The sequence below is a fragment of the Cercospora kikuchii genome (genome assembly GCF_019650295.1).
Source record: "Cercospora kikuchii DNA, contig_00002, whole genome shotgun sequence".
Taxonomy (NCBI): Eukaryota; Fungi; Ascomycota; class Dothideomycetes; order Mycosphaerellales; family Mycosphaerellaceae; genus Cercospora; species Cercospora kikuchii.
In genome coordinates, this window is record NW_025408583.1 from 5,049,924 (window position 1) to 5,065,137 (window position 15,214).

Below are 15,214 nucleotides of genomic sequence, written 5' to 3' on the forward strand. Positions count from 1 at the left end.
GCCGTGTTTCAGTCGTTCGATTCGCAATCGTGTCACATCGTCGTGTAGACAAGGCTCTTTCGCCAATTGCTTAGCAGTGACATGCGACTGCGAACCTCACCTCTGCAGGCTTTACGAGGCTTCGCCTGTTCACACTGCGTGCTATTATGAGGCCGCAACAAGTCAGCATAATCCATGTGCGCAGCAGGACTCGTGATGCCGACTCGCAAAATTGCTCCAGCTTCCCTGACTCTTCAAACCATTCGCCTGCTAAATTCGATCATAAAACACCACTTTCTCCATCCTCAAACGTGTCTTCGAAACAGGCATCTTCCCTTCAGACGCGCCACGCATTATGAAACCATTTAGAGCAACTTGGCACAGCAGGCTGGACCTCACGATGAAAGCACATTAGCTACAGACTTCGCTGCTCCACTGACAATTCAACCTTGCACTTTGCACTTCCCATTTTTGCTCAACCTTCCCATATTCTGCGGGGACATCATCATTACCGACGTCGCACTTCGCACTCTAAACTAGCAACAATGCTCCTCTCCACCCGTGTCTTGACAGCAACTGCTGCCCTCGCAGCTCTCACCTACGCTCAAGATCAAAACCAAAATCAACAAGCCGGCTCCGGATCCGAAACCCAAGATGCCGCAGAACTGTACGTCCTATTCCTCATATTCACAGCCAAACAAAAATCCACCTCAACTGACCCTTTTTGTTCGCTTCTGAACAGCCTCTCCGTCGTCTCCGTCCTCCAAACCGCCCTCCCATCTTCCCTCCTCAACGAAGCCCTGACCAACTCCGCCGGCGTCTCCTCTCAAATCGCCTCGCAATTCGCCGCAGGTGAAACTCCAGGCTGGTTTTCTAGTCTGCCGAATGAGGTCAAGACGTATCTTGTTCCGACTTTGACGGATCTGCCAACTCAGACTGGTATGTCGTCGATGATGACGGAGACTGGTAGTATGACTACGGGTACAGGTGAGATTATCTTTTCAGTTCTGTTTCGTTTGATAGAGCTGGGTTCGTGGTGTATGGATTGCTGATTGATATGGTGTAGATCGCTCAAGCAGCACACGTAGCAGCAGGACGAGTACTGCGACGGAGAGTTCGAGGACTAGTGAGGCGGGCGCGGGAGCTGCGGCTGCGACTGGTGCTGTCGTGGCTGGTATGGCGGGTCTTGCGGGTTTCGTTGGTGTTCTGGCCTTGTGAGTCTGATTGTGATGGTGGAGACGATGTTGATGATGCGTGGAATATGGATAGTGTTTTTGTCGCTGGTTTGATTGTGGACGTGGCGAGTTTGTGCACTTTGACCGCTTTCTCTACGCGATGTGTACGAAACCGGACACCGAACTGTGTTTTTCATCACTTGTGCTTACGATCAGGCTACTGCCCATCAACCTCGACCTCCCTACAGTGAGTACCGTCTCAACATCCAATTCCAGTTTACAAACGAGCTTCGATCGATTGCTTGATCCGTCTCTCTTTGACCGGAAGCTTTGATTCTTCGCCTTAATGTGTTCTCGCATGAGTCTAGCATGCCAGAGAGAACAGGGTCTAGAACGCGAAGGTCGATGCATAGAAACACAAATTACATGCGAAACGAGCGGGCTGACGCTGCCAGACGATGGCACGGTGCGCAAGTGCTGTTCAGCTGATTTCCCGCTTCGCTTGACTCTCCGTTGATCAAATTGCAGGTAATCGTCCTCAAGTCCGAGAGACACCGAAGGAGCGAAGGGCATCCGTTTAGTTATGAATGTCGTATCATTCGCCTTCGTTGAGAACTTCTTGCCCGTCTTGTTCCAGCCAACGCTGAGTGAGTGTCAAATCATAGTCCCCACGATCGGCCAGAAAGGCGGCGCACTTCGGCACCTTGAAAGCGTGACGCGCGTGCAGCATAGCATCGCGCTGCGGGATAGCGAGCGGCATCATCTCTTCAACAGTGGCCTCGAAGTAGACTATAACGTGTGTATCCCACAATGAATCGTCCCATCGTGCAAGTGTTGTCCTACCATTAGATCCACACTCCCGAACGGACTCCGAATCAGACTCCAAATCAGACACAGAGCCAGACTTCGAAACACGCTCCGAAGCAGGCATGCACGTTGCGAAGCCTAGAACCGCGGTGATCTCAGCGGCTGGACCGATTCGTACGACAAGGGCGAAGTCTTCCGAAGTCTTGAGAAAATTTCCGTTTGGATTCCACCCACCTACACTTTTTTCCATTGCAGACAGAATAATGTCACCGACCCTAGCGGTGGCCGGCACCACCCACTCATCATTTATGTGTTTGGACGCTGCAACGCCTTTGATGACCTGCTTTTCTTGGAGTAGTCGGTCGCATTTGACTTTGAAGCCTTGGAGATCATTGGTATCAGGATCTACGCATGCTTCGTGCTTTCCTGCGGTCAAGTCAGGGCCCAGAGGGCGCTGTATTTTCATGACGTCCTGCAACTCTAGCGGGTCCACTTCATCAATGATCCTGCAGACTGAGAAACGAACTTGCCACTCCTGTACTTCTGTTGAGCATGCGGGATATTCGAGGCTGCACCCTACCAAATATGGCAGTAACCGGGTGTTATGGAATTTGATCTCGAGTGCCTCCGCAGAATGCTGCAACCCAAGGAAACTGATCCGACCAGATCGTGACAGGTCGAGTGCGAGGTCGAAAACACTTTTGTCATAGTCCGGTACTATGATGTCCTTCTCGCGCCCGTACTGATGGAGACCTAAGGTTCCATATACCCTGTCCCGGGGATCGGCACAGAGCAAAAACCCGGCATGTCCTAGCTGCGGCATGTCACTCATAGCATCCGATCGCTCCTTCGCTTGCATCGAGAACAGTTCCAGTATTGGAGACGCTCGCGCAAACGAATTAGGTGTTTTCGATGCAGCCTCGCGGATGTTCTTCAGGTCGAGAAGTGAGAAGTAGCGCCCACCCACTAGGAAGCGACAACGACTGCCACCGCCGTGAATCTCCTGGGCTACCCAAAGCCGTCTAAAATATGGTCATTGTAAAAGACTGTCGACGTCGCGAGGATCAGAGCGCCAGTGGAGAATTTCAGGACAAAATTCAAGGATACGACTGCTAACATCGTCTCCTGGTCCAATGCACGCAAGGACACGACGCGCCCTGCTGAATATGGAGTACATCATTGCAACCTGCTGCCCCTTCTCTTTCAGATCCTGTTGGTTGATACATATAGCATCAATCCAAAAGTATTCGGCAGTTTGCAAACGAGCCTGGCAAAGGGCATAATGGCAATTCTCTCCCACGATTAATTCCACGCTGTTAACAAAGAGTTTCCGCGTTGGGGTCGCTTCACCCCATACGTAGGAAACAGCGTCGTACGCTGGAGCGGCATCAAAATCGTATACCGCTAACTCGTACTCCAAAGGCTCGGCCTCCTGGAGAGGGTCTGGCTCAACAGGTTCCCAATAAGACCAAATAAGGTCGCCCCAGCGAAACGAATCATCGAAATATCTTGGCGGAACAGGGTCGAGCAGACGCAGGAGTCTGATCTGTGGGCGATCGCCGGAGAACTGAAGGGTGTCGTAAAGATTGCCGTGATTTCGACGTGCGTCCATACCGAGTGAGATGGAGTACTCGTAAATTGAAGTATTCCAGTGTTCCAGATACCCGTCACCTAGGTGGCGAAACGCCTTGTCTCGCTATTCATTACGGAACAATACTCTCAGACATCAAGCTCTGAGGCTTCGACTGCGGTCGAACTGCGCCCCACGAAAGTGACCTCGGAGGCGTCGTGCCGCCCTCCCATCCGCGAGCACACCGCATTGCTCAGCCTCAGCGTCTGCAGCCCATATGGCGCAAATTTAATCATCGCTATTCAGAGTCACATAGCTGGTGGCCTCATCAATAGCGGTGTCAGATCATGAGTGAAGTTGAGAAAACGTCGCGCATAGAAAAGGAGAAAGTCTGGACGGTGAATTGGCAGCTGCAGTCGGGCTTGGCCTGCAGGTCTCGTAAATAAAGTGCTGGGATGATTCTGCATATGGTAGCATTCATCGTCAGCGTAGCAAAATTCTGTTAAGAAGCATGATATACATTCCCGTTGGATGAGTCGACCTTGGTCTGCAAGGTCCTGAGCAAGAACTACGGTTTGGTGGACCAGCTTTCATACACTTCTTCCTCTGTGGACGCTCTCAGAAGGCGCACCAGATTTTTCTCGTTCATGGCCCAACTCTTTCTCGCGCTCATTGCACGAACAGCAATCGTTGCAATATCCTGGTCGACGCCAGCATCAACTCAATCCCAGTCCGGCCCCTGTCGAACGAGTGGTTCGAGCGCTGAGACTTGGACGCGCCAATCGCCTCTTCGAGCGTTCGTTCACTCTGATCGGCCGAAAGTCGGTCAATGGTATGGAGTAAGGTCCGAAGCAATGGTGATTGTGCCTGCAAAGTGCCATGTCGCCTTGCAGCACCAATGGGGCACAGCTGGGAAGTATAAAAGCGGTAAAGGTCCAAGGACCTAAAGAGGCGAGGTCTGCCTCCTCATTTCACCTTCCTCCCCAGCGTCCGCTTCGAAACACTTCCTTGCCTGTCAAGTAGCGTGATAGTGGATCTCCTGGATCCGGTACCTCTGCGTGAACTTCGGATGACCTTGACACGATTTCCAAATGCCACGGCAACACTCTGGGAATCGAGAGTCACTGCAGGTCCAGGATGGTCGACATATAGTGAGCCGCTACCATCTTGGCCTGATTCTGCCGCAAGCACGTCAAGCGTTTGCAGCTCGCCGTCGATACTCAGCTTGTATGCTTCCCACAGATCTGCGGTATCCTCAGTGTTCGTGTTGTCGCGTGCATTGCGCTTTCTCTGGCGGATTTGTGACGCGGAGGGCTGTCTTCTGTGGCTACGATCAGGCGGCTGTAGGAATTCGGTCGACTGTTTTGGTGGCCTACGCAAGCCCATAATAGCATGGCCATTGGCTGTTGCCCAAGCACCAGACACAGCCAAAGTGCGAGCTTCGAAGTCAGCTGGGCTGAAAGATCGACAGGCGGCGGAGCGTTGTGCTAAACAGACGCAGCCTTCCGGAGTGTCGTTGATGGTCCAGCTAGTCATGACACACTTGTTTGTGCCCATTGCCTCTCCAACTGCTGCGATCCTTCTCAGGGCAAGGTTGCCACAAGCTGGACACAATCTTGACGTCCCGATCAGCAGCTTGTCAACCTCTGGGCCTCCAGCACTGATGTCGAATTTGGCAACGTGTGCAAGTGTGCCACTATCCAGGAACACTGCCGATTTGGGTGTGGTGACGACCAGGAGCTCCATGTCCAGGTCACGGTACAACTGTATATCAACATGGCTTGTCAAATGGCCGCCAAGGTGCCCTTCCTCAAGCTCGAGCTGAAGCTGTACGGTCTTGGAAGCAGTCCACTCACAGACTGACCAGCCATGAGCAGTGATCTTTGCCTCCATGCCAACAGTGTACAATTGACGCCCGTGTGCAGTATCTTGCATGGTTGCACCCATAAGAGGCAAACGCGAGAGCTCATCGCTGTACGAGCTGTCATCCTCGATGTATCCCACGGCGATGCGTCCAGCAGAACTTAGCACCAAAAAGTGTGGCTTCAGTCCGTCATTGGTAGGGAGGGAGACGAAAGTGAATATGGTAGCCGGGTGGTCATCTGGGTATCTCATTACGTCGGTCTTGAGGAGCCCACTGCTGGAATGGTATACCAAGACGCGATCATCAGCGCAATGGCACGCGATCCATTCTCCCGTGCTGTCGATCGCGAGGTGTCGTATCGGCCAGGCAATGTGCTTCAGAACGTGATCTGGGACTGCGACAGTGTTATGCGCTTGGAGTATAGGATTCTCCACAGCAATGGCAATGCTCCGATCGAGGCCGACAGTGACGAAATGTCCTGCCTCGTTGCTGGCGATCTTCACAATATCTAGCCTGTGAGGCAGTACCACTGTGTTGCAGGTCAAGACGTCTTCGATCTGTTCCAGCGCGAGATCATTGTCCTCGTCACCCACGTCGCTATACAGCAAGAAATTCATCAGCACCGCAACGAAAGCCACGATGAACACAATGGCTACCATGACCGGGTAAAAGTGATGAACAGCAAAGCTGTGCAAAATGTGTGTCCAGGTGCGATCGTTGACAGGAACTCCAGTGCGATCAGAGCCTCTCAGGACCACTACCAGCGGTGCAAAGAGGCGGATGACGAAGCTGTCCGCGCCCGGCTTCGCCAACCGCATTACCTCCTTAGCTGTATCGAAGTCTTGCATTCTCATCCAGTCCGCAGGTGTCAGCGTGGCGTTCATGGGCGGGGGTGCAAAGGTGTCGATGTCGTTGATTGGGCTAGCATTACTTCTGACGAGATTCAGGACATCTCGAATCGTGGCGCCGGCACCTTTGCGCTCGAAGAAGTGGTAGTTCAACGACAGAACAAACGTGGTAGTAACAGCTGTTCCGGCCATCCTTGTGCTCACTGGGAGCCTGCCCTGAAGAAGGGCATCTACCCATGTATGATGCACCGCAGGCGACTGTTTTCTTCGGCGAGGTCTGTTGTGTCTCGCTGCTAGTGCATCTTGCAGCTCAAGTCGCCTGATATCTACGCTCAGTACAGCGACGAAAAAAGTGAGCAAGAAGAAGGCGTCGAAGAGGGTTGCTATCGCTGCAAAAGCGCAGAATGCTGCGACACCGGGAGATACGACAGTTGAAAGCAGACCAAGGACTGTAACATTTTGCAGTGCTGCTGCCACGGACATGGGTCCGATGTCGCCCAGAGCATTGGCGATACGGAGCTCAGTTGCAATCGTGGGAGGGTAGGCGAGCACGGCGTTGATCATTCTGAAGATATTCTCGATGCCAAGAACAAGCACAACGAATGGATACGCGTTCTGCGGAATCATGGACAAGTTGATCTGGAAGTGGGTTGTCAACATCGATAAGCGTGCAGGACGAGGGTCCATCGCTTACCTGTAGAATGTGGCAGATCGTGAAGCTAGACAAGATAGAACAAGTCATCTGAGTAACAGCAGTCACGACCAGGCCGCCGCGCGAGTGGAACGCCTTCATCCTGCGGAAGCTCAAGATAACATAGATAGCCATAGCAGAATATGCCAATGTGAGAGCTAGATGCTCTGAAATGCTCAGTGGCGTAAAGCTGAATTCGTACACGCGGTGGCGCGTAACATGGCCATCCGATGGAAATAGCGTACACTCTGGACAAGCACCATCGGCTAAGGTCTGCATTCTGTTGTGCCATCTGTCACCGATGCCGCCACCACCTTTGTTGAGCAGGGTGATTACCAATGCATCGGCGGCCTTGAGCGTAGTTCTGTGGAACTGCTTGCCGGCAAAAACTGATGCTGGGCGAAGAACCACATTGAGCGACGAGGAAGTATATCTTTGCTCGTTGATAGTGCCAATAATGTCGTCGTCTGCATCAATCAAATCCGCGGAATTGTTCCAGTACATCAGCGGAGAATGGAAGGCCCAGGGCACAGCACTTGATCGCAATTTGTCGTCCAGAGCGTGCATGATGTCGCCAAGATTCTCATTCCCGACCAGCCTCTGCTGGACAGCAAGACCACGTTTGAGGACATCTTTGTTGAGCGCGTCCATGTATGAGCCATGCACCCATATTTGTCGCAGCTCAATATCAACGCTAGTGGATGCATTGTCTACCGGCTTGGCCGTCGTCCAGACGTGATGAGGCACAGCGGCCAGACCGGCTGTTGGGTTCTCCGACAGGAAGATGGTCGGATAGGAAAACCCCATGGCTATGGCCACGGAAAGGAGCATGACCCATAGCCAATGCTGAGCAGTCGTTTTGCCATGGCGGTAAAATGCTCTCCGAACCGGGTGGTTGACGGAAAGGCGAGGCGGTTGAGTCGTGCCTCTTATGGGTGAGAGCAAGTACCAAAGCATCAGAGCGGCGTGTCCTCAGTCCTGCGTGGGATCGGGTGTATTGATGCTTTCAGCACTCCAGGCCTCTGGAGCAAGCTGCCGGATACTCATGGCATTAATGGCAGGGAAAGACTGTTTTTTCTGTGTTGAAGGAGTAGCGAATGGACGGAGCGAGAAGCGCGTCGTTCAGACAGACTGCTTCGTACAGCAATCCAGTGCTGCATGCGCGATTTGTCGGGCACGAAAAAAGGTGAGTCTGTGTGACATCGAACGATGCCAATGTCGAAAGGATTGATGGCGGACCAAGCCACATGCACGGCCCAGCTGACAGCCACACCTTCGACCCGTGAGCTTGCTGGCTGCTTCACCAACTACGTCAAAGACGACGGAGCTCTGTCTGTCTATACCAATAATCGAACTCCCACGCTCTTTTCATACTCCGCCGACCTGCCATCATGTCGATAGACCCGCCAGCTTACATTGTGTCGCTGCAGAACAACATCCGCGCGCGGCCCATATCATGGGAGGGAGCTGTGCGAGCGAAGACCATCACTGATGAGGACCTCAAGAAGATCAAGGCGATCGACAAGGTGCGAAAGGAGCAGCGGAAACAGACCATCGAGAATGATGTGCAGACATACACTGCCCTGCTCCTTGGGGAAGGCCAGACCCGGAGCATCTTCGAGAGCGCGGCCAAGAGGACAGACATTCTCCAGTACATGCTGGTCCTGACTGGAGATATTGTGGATGGTGAGCCAGAGCAATGTCTGTCGCTTGAGTTATGCTGATCGCTGCGCAGATATCCCCGCCCTCACCGAGTCTCTCATCAAGCACCCACATCCATACAAGCCACTACTTCCACTCCTCAAACAGTCGAACAACCCCGAAGACCCTATTCCACTGCTCACATCCTCCGTACTCGCCTCTTTGCTGTCGCATGCTCTTGTCGCACAGTCTAAGTCCAACCCCGAAATCGACGAAGCCCTACCGAAGCTCTACTCCTACATCGCCGAGCTGGCCAAGACATCCGACTCCAACCTCCAAGACATCGCGGTGCAGGAATACAGCGCGCTATTGAGGACCTCCAAGTCAAGACAGCAATTCTGGAAACAACGGAAAGAGACGCTTGGCCCCTTAATGGAGGTGCTGCGCAACGCAACCGGTGGGAAGGACTCGGACAGCACAATGTACAATGGCGGCTCAGCCGCAAGCATACGCAGCATGCCAGAGTCAATCAAGATCAGCGGTGTCGGGTTGCAGCTGCTATATCACATTCTCATGGTGCTGTGGCAGCTGTCGTTCGAGGGTAGGCTCGTGGGAAAGGGTTTGGACGAAGAGCACGACATTGTGCCACTATACACCCAGCTTCTACGAATCTCGCCCAAAGAGAAGACGACACGCTTACTTCTTGGAACGCTCAACAACCTGCTCTCATCTAACAAGACGACACTGATGCCTGCTGCCCTTCCTGCGAGATTGCCTGCAGTGCTCACAAATCTCAAAGGCAGGCATTTGACTGATGAGGACCTGCTAGAGGATCTGGAGAATCTGAAGAACATGGTCGACGAGTACACGAAGACCCAGACAACATTCGACGAATACGCCGCAGAAGTCAACTCCGGGCATCTCCGCTGGTCGCCACCCCACAAGAACGAGGCTTTCTGGCGGGAAAATGCGCAACGCATCATCGAGGAGGAGAAGGGCGCTCTATGCAGAAAGCTGGCAGAGATCATGTCCAAAGACTGGGCAAACGATAAGCAAGTGCTCGCAATCGGCTGCAGTGATGTAGCCAACCTGGTCAAAGTGTGCCCAGAGAAGCGAACACAGTTGGAGAAATTTGGGCTCAAGTCCCGGGTAATGGCGCTCATGCAGGATGAAAATGAGACCGTAAGATGGGAGAGTTTGAGAGCAGTGGGCGAGTGGCTGCGGTATAGCTTCGAGCAGTAAGTCAGGCAAATTGTATGGTAGAGACACAAAGACTACTGATTCAGGACTCCAAACACATCTCGCGCTGCTGCGTGAGTTCTCTGTTGCATTCCTACTAATAACAGCTGTGACTCTGTTGACTGATCTGGATACTCGCGAGCACACGTGGCGAGTATCAGGGACGACATGCCAGCGACTTGAACTCCCTCACGACTTCTATCCCGAGCTATTCAGCAGCAAAGCATCTACGAGAATGTGCGGCAGATCAGTTTGCACCGAGATATGTTGGGAGTAACAGAATGACCACAAGGGCAACCACAAGGGCGCTGATGTACGAAGTCCAAATACACTGGAGAGAACATGGAACATGGTCGCCACTTCCAGACAGCCTGCGCCGGCAGTGAACACTGCAGAGGTTTCTTGAAAAAGGTCATAGCGTGTCACAGCACATGGCATCGCGCCCAAGACAGAAACTTCTCGTTCTCTGAAAAGTCTCAACGCATACCAACAAATGGGCTTGCCCAAGCAGCCGCCCAATATCATGTACCCTTTGTCGCCAAGCCCGTCGCTACGAGATAGGTTCTTCTCCCGTGCCAAAACAACGGACAGACTTAAAACCACTTTTCCTACCACAGATGGAATACACAGCTCGCTCATGCCCGAAGCAGATGAGTAGCTGTATACGGCTAGGAGGTAGGAGATCCTTCTCGACCCACCCCAACAGAACTGCAAGCGAAGGCGAGATCGGAGCGCGCCCCGCTCAGGATCGGATAAGATTAGATAACTGGATGGCCAAGACAATATGGTTCGACAGGATCCACATTGAGAGCAGTGTGAGCCGCAGTCCGCTCGGATGGTATCTCAATCGGTGAGCCCATCAATTTGGGAGCTGTGGTAGATCGACGTGCCATGCATCTACACGAGCCGTTCTCGTGGTCTTGGCCTCGCCCGACGTCGCTTACTGTACGCTGCATTTTCGATCCTTCTTGGGCAGGCGTAGCTCTTTATCTGAGGCCCTGGCCACCTCAGACTACTTTTTACTATCAGCAGATATGGCCATCATGAAAGGACTCCAAAGTTTCTTTGGAGGTCGGAAACAGCCCTCGAGCCCGAGTCCCGCGATCGACAATGGACAGCATCGCACCGACGCTAAGGAAGCAGGCGTTGAGATAACTGCCAGCGCGAAAGACTACGATGAACAGCGCCCAGATGAACACGCGCAGCCCGGTGTACAGAAAATTGAGGCTGTGACTTTGACCTGGTCCAAGAATGCAGTGTACCTCATCCTGGTGCTGTAAGTGTTGCCACATCTGGACCCAGCACAGCCTGAGGAAACGTTGACTAAATGCTGACGACGAGTCGCATTGCAGCATCTGGTTCCTCACCCTAGTCAACAATATGAAGACCAGCATAGTATACAGCTTGACCCTATACGCAACGAGCTCCTTTGCTGGCCATTCGCTATTAACTGTGATCGGTATCGTAGCATCTTCCATAGCTGGAGCAGTATATATTCCTATAGCTAAAGCACTTGATCTATGGGGCCGAGCCGAAGGTTTCCTCGTCATGACGGTTTTCTGTATGCTCGGTATTGTCCTATTGGCCGTATCAACTAATATTCAGACCTACAGTGCAGGAGAGGTACGTTAGAATAAGACACGCAGAGCATCAAACACGGCATAACACGGATATTGATAATGGGACAGGTCTTCTACACAGTTGGTTTCGGAGGTCTATTATATAGTTGGGTAGTCCTCGCAGCGGACGTGACCAGCTTGCGAAATCGAGGCCTAGCGTTCGCTTTCACATCCTCTCCGGCGATTATCTCTGCGTTCGCGGGCTCGAAAGCAGCAGCACAGGTTCTGGACCTCTCGACTTGGCGCTGGGGATACGGCATGTGGGCAATTATTCTGCCATTCTTTGCCATGCCGGTATATTTCCTGCTCTCCCATCACATGCACAAGGCTGAAAGGAATGGTACCCTCGTCCGAGCGAAGAGGAACTGGGCAGTCAATCTACAGTCCATTCGATGGGTTGTTGTGGAGTTCGACTGTAAGTGATCGGCCCCCCTTTCCCGCATCCCATGAGGTGTATGCTTATGTGCGCACACAATAGTACTGGGCGTCATTCTCTTTGCAGGTGGAATGGTCGTCTTACTTCTTCCCTTCACCCTCGCCGCGACTGCACCAAACGGCTGGAGCACCGATTACATCATTGCCATGATCGTGGTTGGTTTCATCCTTCTCGCTTCGTTCACAGTATACGAGATCTTCTGGGCTCCAGTACCATTCCTCAACCACAAGATCCTCACCGACCGGACCGTCATTGGAGCCTGTGGTCTCAATCTGACCTACCAGATCTCCTACTCGTGCTATGCTAGCTATTTCTCCTCGTTTCTCCAGGTTGTATACGAGGTTGATGTTGCTACAGCGGGCTACATCGGCAACATCTTCAGTGTCGTATCTTTTGTCTCACTCTTCGTCTCTGGCGCCCTTATCCGATGGACTGGACGCTTTAAGTGGATCTTGTGGATTTGTGTACCTCTGTACATTCTTGGTCTGGGCCTGATGATCCATTTTCGTACGCCTGGCGGGTACGTTGGTTACATCGTCATGTGCGAGATCCTCTTTTCCGTTGCCGGAAGCGTCTTTATACTCTGCTGCCAACTGGCGGTCTTGGTGTCGGTCGATCATCAACACGTCGCCGCGGTTTTCGCATTCTTGTTCGTGGTTGGCAGCATTGGCGGGTCTATCGGGAGTGCCATTTGCGGTGGGATCTGGACCAATACCTTCAGCTCTTCTTTGCGGGACAATCTTCCCGCATCGGATTTGCCAAATTTGACGTTGATCTATACGAGTTTGCCGCAGCAGCTCAGCTATTTACCAGGCACTCCGACACGCGATGCGATCGTGGCTGCATACGTCTATGCACAACCCATCCTGATTGCGACCGGCACTGCTTTCATGGCTCTGGGTTTCCTCTGGGTGGCGATGATCAGGAACGTGAACGTCAAGAACATGACCCAGACGAAGGGTAATGTATTCTGATCTGTGTATGGACCCATATACGCTGAACATGAGCCCGGTTTCTCTAGCAACGTAGTGCTCCGCCGTTACGAACTCTGCAGCGGCCATTCCTCAAAGAAGCGCGTAATACTGCGAGAAGGGGAGCACGACATGACGCTCGTATGCTCCTCCTGCTCATACACGCTCTTCTGCGTAGTGTGCAACCTTTTGCAGTCCTCAAGCATCTTGCAGAGGTCCAGCATATTATCTTCCATTCGAATATCATTCCACATTCGTTGTCGCGCTTCGTAATCACTCAGAGGCTCATTATCCCACCTCGGAGGATTCTGCTCCCAGCCTCCGCAAAACATCATGAGCGATGGCAGAACAGCAGGCACATGCGCCTGCTCCTCTGCTAAGAAGTTATTCGCGTAATCTAATATGCACCGATCATTCCACCAAATCGAGGGACTGCTAGCCATGAAGCACTCGAAGGAATGCGGCCGAGTGAACAGAGCGTACAGCGCAAACAGACCTCCATAAGAGTGCCCGTAGAGCGCCTCTCTGCCAATCACAATTTTTGGGAATTTCTCTCTGACTGTCGATTTGACCGGTCCTTCTAGGAACTCCAAAAATCGATCTGCGCCCCCAAAACCCTCAATCGGCAGCGTGGTCGGCGGAGTGAGATCCCGACTTCGTCGCTGGAAATCGTACAGCTTTGCAGGCTCCAAAGGATATCCCACGGCGACGACAATGCCGCCATCAGCGAAGCGTGGAGATGTAGCGCGTCGCCAGGCGGTTTCGGTTGCGGTTAAGAACAAAGCATTGCCATCGACTATATATCTGTATTGTGCTTGTATAAGTGTTGTATTCCTGGCCTTTTCTTGCATGTCGCAAGGGCACTCACATTACTGGTATTGGCTTGTCGATTGGTGCACTGGCATCTTGCCAATGCAACGGCCATGAGATCTGGATCAGATATTCTTGTCCGCTTTGAGATTTCAAGGGGAATTGTAGAGAATTTGGCAGTGTGACTGCGGTCGTTTGCGGCTCATTAGATGCACTCAAGTTGCACGCCTTCTTGTCATTCGTGGAATATCGCCGCAAAGGGTCAACGAAGTGTCAGAGATCTCAAAATTGTCTTATGCTCAGTCGCCGGAATCTATCGATTTCCCTGTGCATAATTGCTGCCGGATTGTTTGCAGCTGCCGATCGTACGATGGAGAACGTTACCTCATGCAGGCGAATATTTCAACATTTGTTTAATGCTCCTACCGACGCCTCGCTTCGCAGCTGTACCAAGAAGCTGCGAGCATGTACACGCTACTGCATGATATGGACGCTAGGAAATAGTGGCATCACCTGCAGGGCTAGTGGATTGGCACAAAATTTTTGATCTGATTACTCCTTAGCACAGCAGGACGAGGCCGTGTCCGACATCGGAGTGTTCGCCGTAGCCTTATGCCGCATCAAGCCTTTCAAGTAACCACACAACATCCTCATTCAACCATACAACCCATCTTACCCTCTTGAAAGCTTCTATAAGAGTATCTGAATATCACTGGCCTCCGCTGGAGCTGCAGGCTCATGCTTTTTCTTCTTCCTTCCTCAGGTCCATATTTCGTTTTTGGTCGAATTTTGGTTGGGAATTGGTGTTCTGGGGGCATTTGGAGCGTGTTCTTGGAAGGCGACAGGATATTATTTAAGTACTTCTTATATCGATACAGTAGAGAAGTGTAGATGGTCCGGCTTCCTTGTGGCTAGTTTCTCATCGGAATACATGTATTCGGCTAACAGGCCCCTAGAGTCGAGTCAAAAGCAAGTCTTATATCAAAACAAAGAAGACATTTTGAGCCTACGGTTGTTTGGCGCGCACTTTCTGGTTCGTCCTCCTCCGTTGGCTGGTGGTGTCCAAGCTTGATACCTATCTGCGCTGCCACGTTTGTGTTCTGCGGGAAGTGCTTGAGCGCAGGTGAGGGCCATGAGGGCAACGCTCAAGATTGTTATTGAACATTTCATCTTGAGAGAAGGGTAGGTCGGAGTGGTGGATTGATGGAGTGGCCGAACGTTTGAGAGGATTAGTGCATTTCTTGGAACCTAGAACAGAGGGGTTTTGATTATGTATTGCCCTTTCCTCCTTTGCTGACGTGCTTGTCTGCGAGCCCAGGCTAGGGGCGTCATAGTCTGATCACATTGGATAGCAGGGACTCCATTTACGAAGCTAGCGTGGTACGTCCTATGTCCGGCAGAAGTGGCAAGAAAGCAGGTCCGTGGCTTGTCGAGGGTAGTGTCTCAATTATCTTCGTGTACGTCCGGCTAACATTCGCCTAAGTTCAGGTTAGGCTCGGGAATCACGCTCTTTCACCACGTCCGAACTCACAGTTGAAGTGTCCGCATCTGTGGTTAGGTTTCG

General features: G+C 52.2%; 6 protein-coding genes across 6 annotated transcripts; 3 read left to right on the top strand and 3 right to left on the bottom strand.

Annotated features, from left to right (window-relative positions):
* Nucleotides 1–524: 524 nt before the first annotated feature.
* CKM354_000422500 (uncharacterized protein) lies at nucleotides 525–1,197 on the top strand (the record flags this gene model as incomplete). The annotated part of the gene is made up of 3 exons (XM_044799457.1): nucleotides 525–646; nucleotides 722–966; nucleotides 1,046–1,197. The coding sequence occupies 3 exons, from the start codon at nucleotides 525–527 to the stop codon at nucleotides 1,195–1,197; spliced, it is 519 nt and encodes a 172-aa protein (XP_044655392.1).
* Nucleotides 1,198–1,749: 552 nt separating this feature from the next.
* CKM354_000422600 (uncharacterized protein) lies at nucleotides 1,750–3,573 on the bottom strand (the record flags this gene model as incomplete). Its single annotated transcript, XM_044799458.1, has 2 exons — nucleotides 1,750–2,969; nucleotides 3,312–3,573. The coding sequence occupies 2 exons, from the start codon at nucleotides 3,571–3,573 to the stop codon at nucleotides 1,750–1,752; spliced, it is 1,482 nt and encodes a 493-aa protein (XP_044655393.1).
* A 924-nt stretch (nucleotides 3,574–4,497) lies between these two features.
* CKM354_000422700 (uncharacterized protein) lies at nucleotides 4,498–7,891 on the bottom strand (the record flags this gene model as incomplete). Its single annotated transcript, XM_044799459.1, has 2 exons — nucleotides 4,498–6,882; nucleotides 6,938–7,891. The coding sequence occupies 2 exons, from the start codon at nucleotides 7,889–7,891 to the stop codon at nucleotides 4,498–4,500; spliced, it is 3,339 nt and encodes a 1,112-aa protein (XP_044655394.1).
* Nucleotides 7,892–8,325: 434 nt separating this feature from the next.
* Nucleotides 8,326–9,817, top strand: CKM354_000422800 (H(+)-transporting V1 sector ATPase subunit H; the record flags this gene model as incomplete). Its single annotated transcript, XM_044799460.1, has 2 exons — nucleotides 8,326–8,620; nucleotides 8,670–9,817. 2 exons carry the CDS (start codon nucleotides 8,326–8,328, stop codon nucleotides 9,815–9,817), a joined length of 1,443 nt encoding a protein of 480 aa, XP_044655395.1.
* Nucleotides 9,818–10,848: 1,031 nt separating this feature from the next.
* CKM354_000422900 (uncharacterized protein) lies at nucleotides 10,849–12,843 on the top strand (the record flags this gene model as incomplete). The annotated part of the gene is made up of 4 exons (XM_044799461.1): nucleotides 10,849–11,090; nucleotides 11,167–11,437; nucleotides 11,503–11,848; nucleotides 11,912–12,843. The coding sequence occupies 4 exons, from the start codon at nucleotides 10,849–10,851 to the stop codon at nucleotides 12,841–12,843; spliced, it is 1,791 nt and encodes a 596-aa protein (XP_044655396.1).
* Nucleotides 12,844–12,908: 65 nt separating this feature from the next.
* Nucleotides 12,909–14,468, bottom strand: CKM354_000423000 (uncharacterized protein; the record flags this gene model as incomplete). The annotated part of the gene is made up of 3 exons (XM_044799462.1): nucleotides 12,909–13,644; nucleotides 13,709–13,835; nucleotides 14,327–14,468. 3 exons carry the CDS (start codon nucleotides 14,466–14,468, stop codon nucleotides 12,909–12,911), a joined length of 1,005 nt encoding a protein of 334 aa, XP_044655397.1.
* Nucleotides 14,469–15,214: the final 746 nt, after the last annotated feature.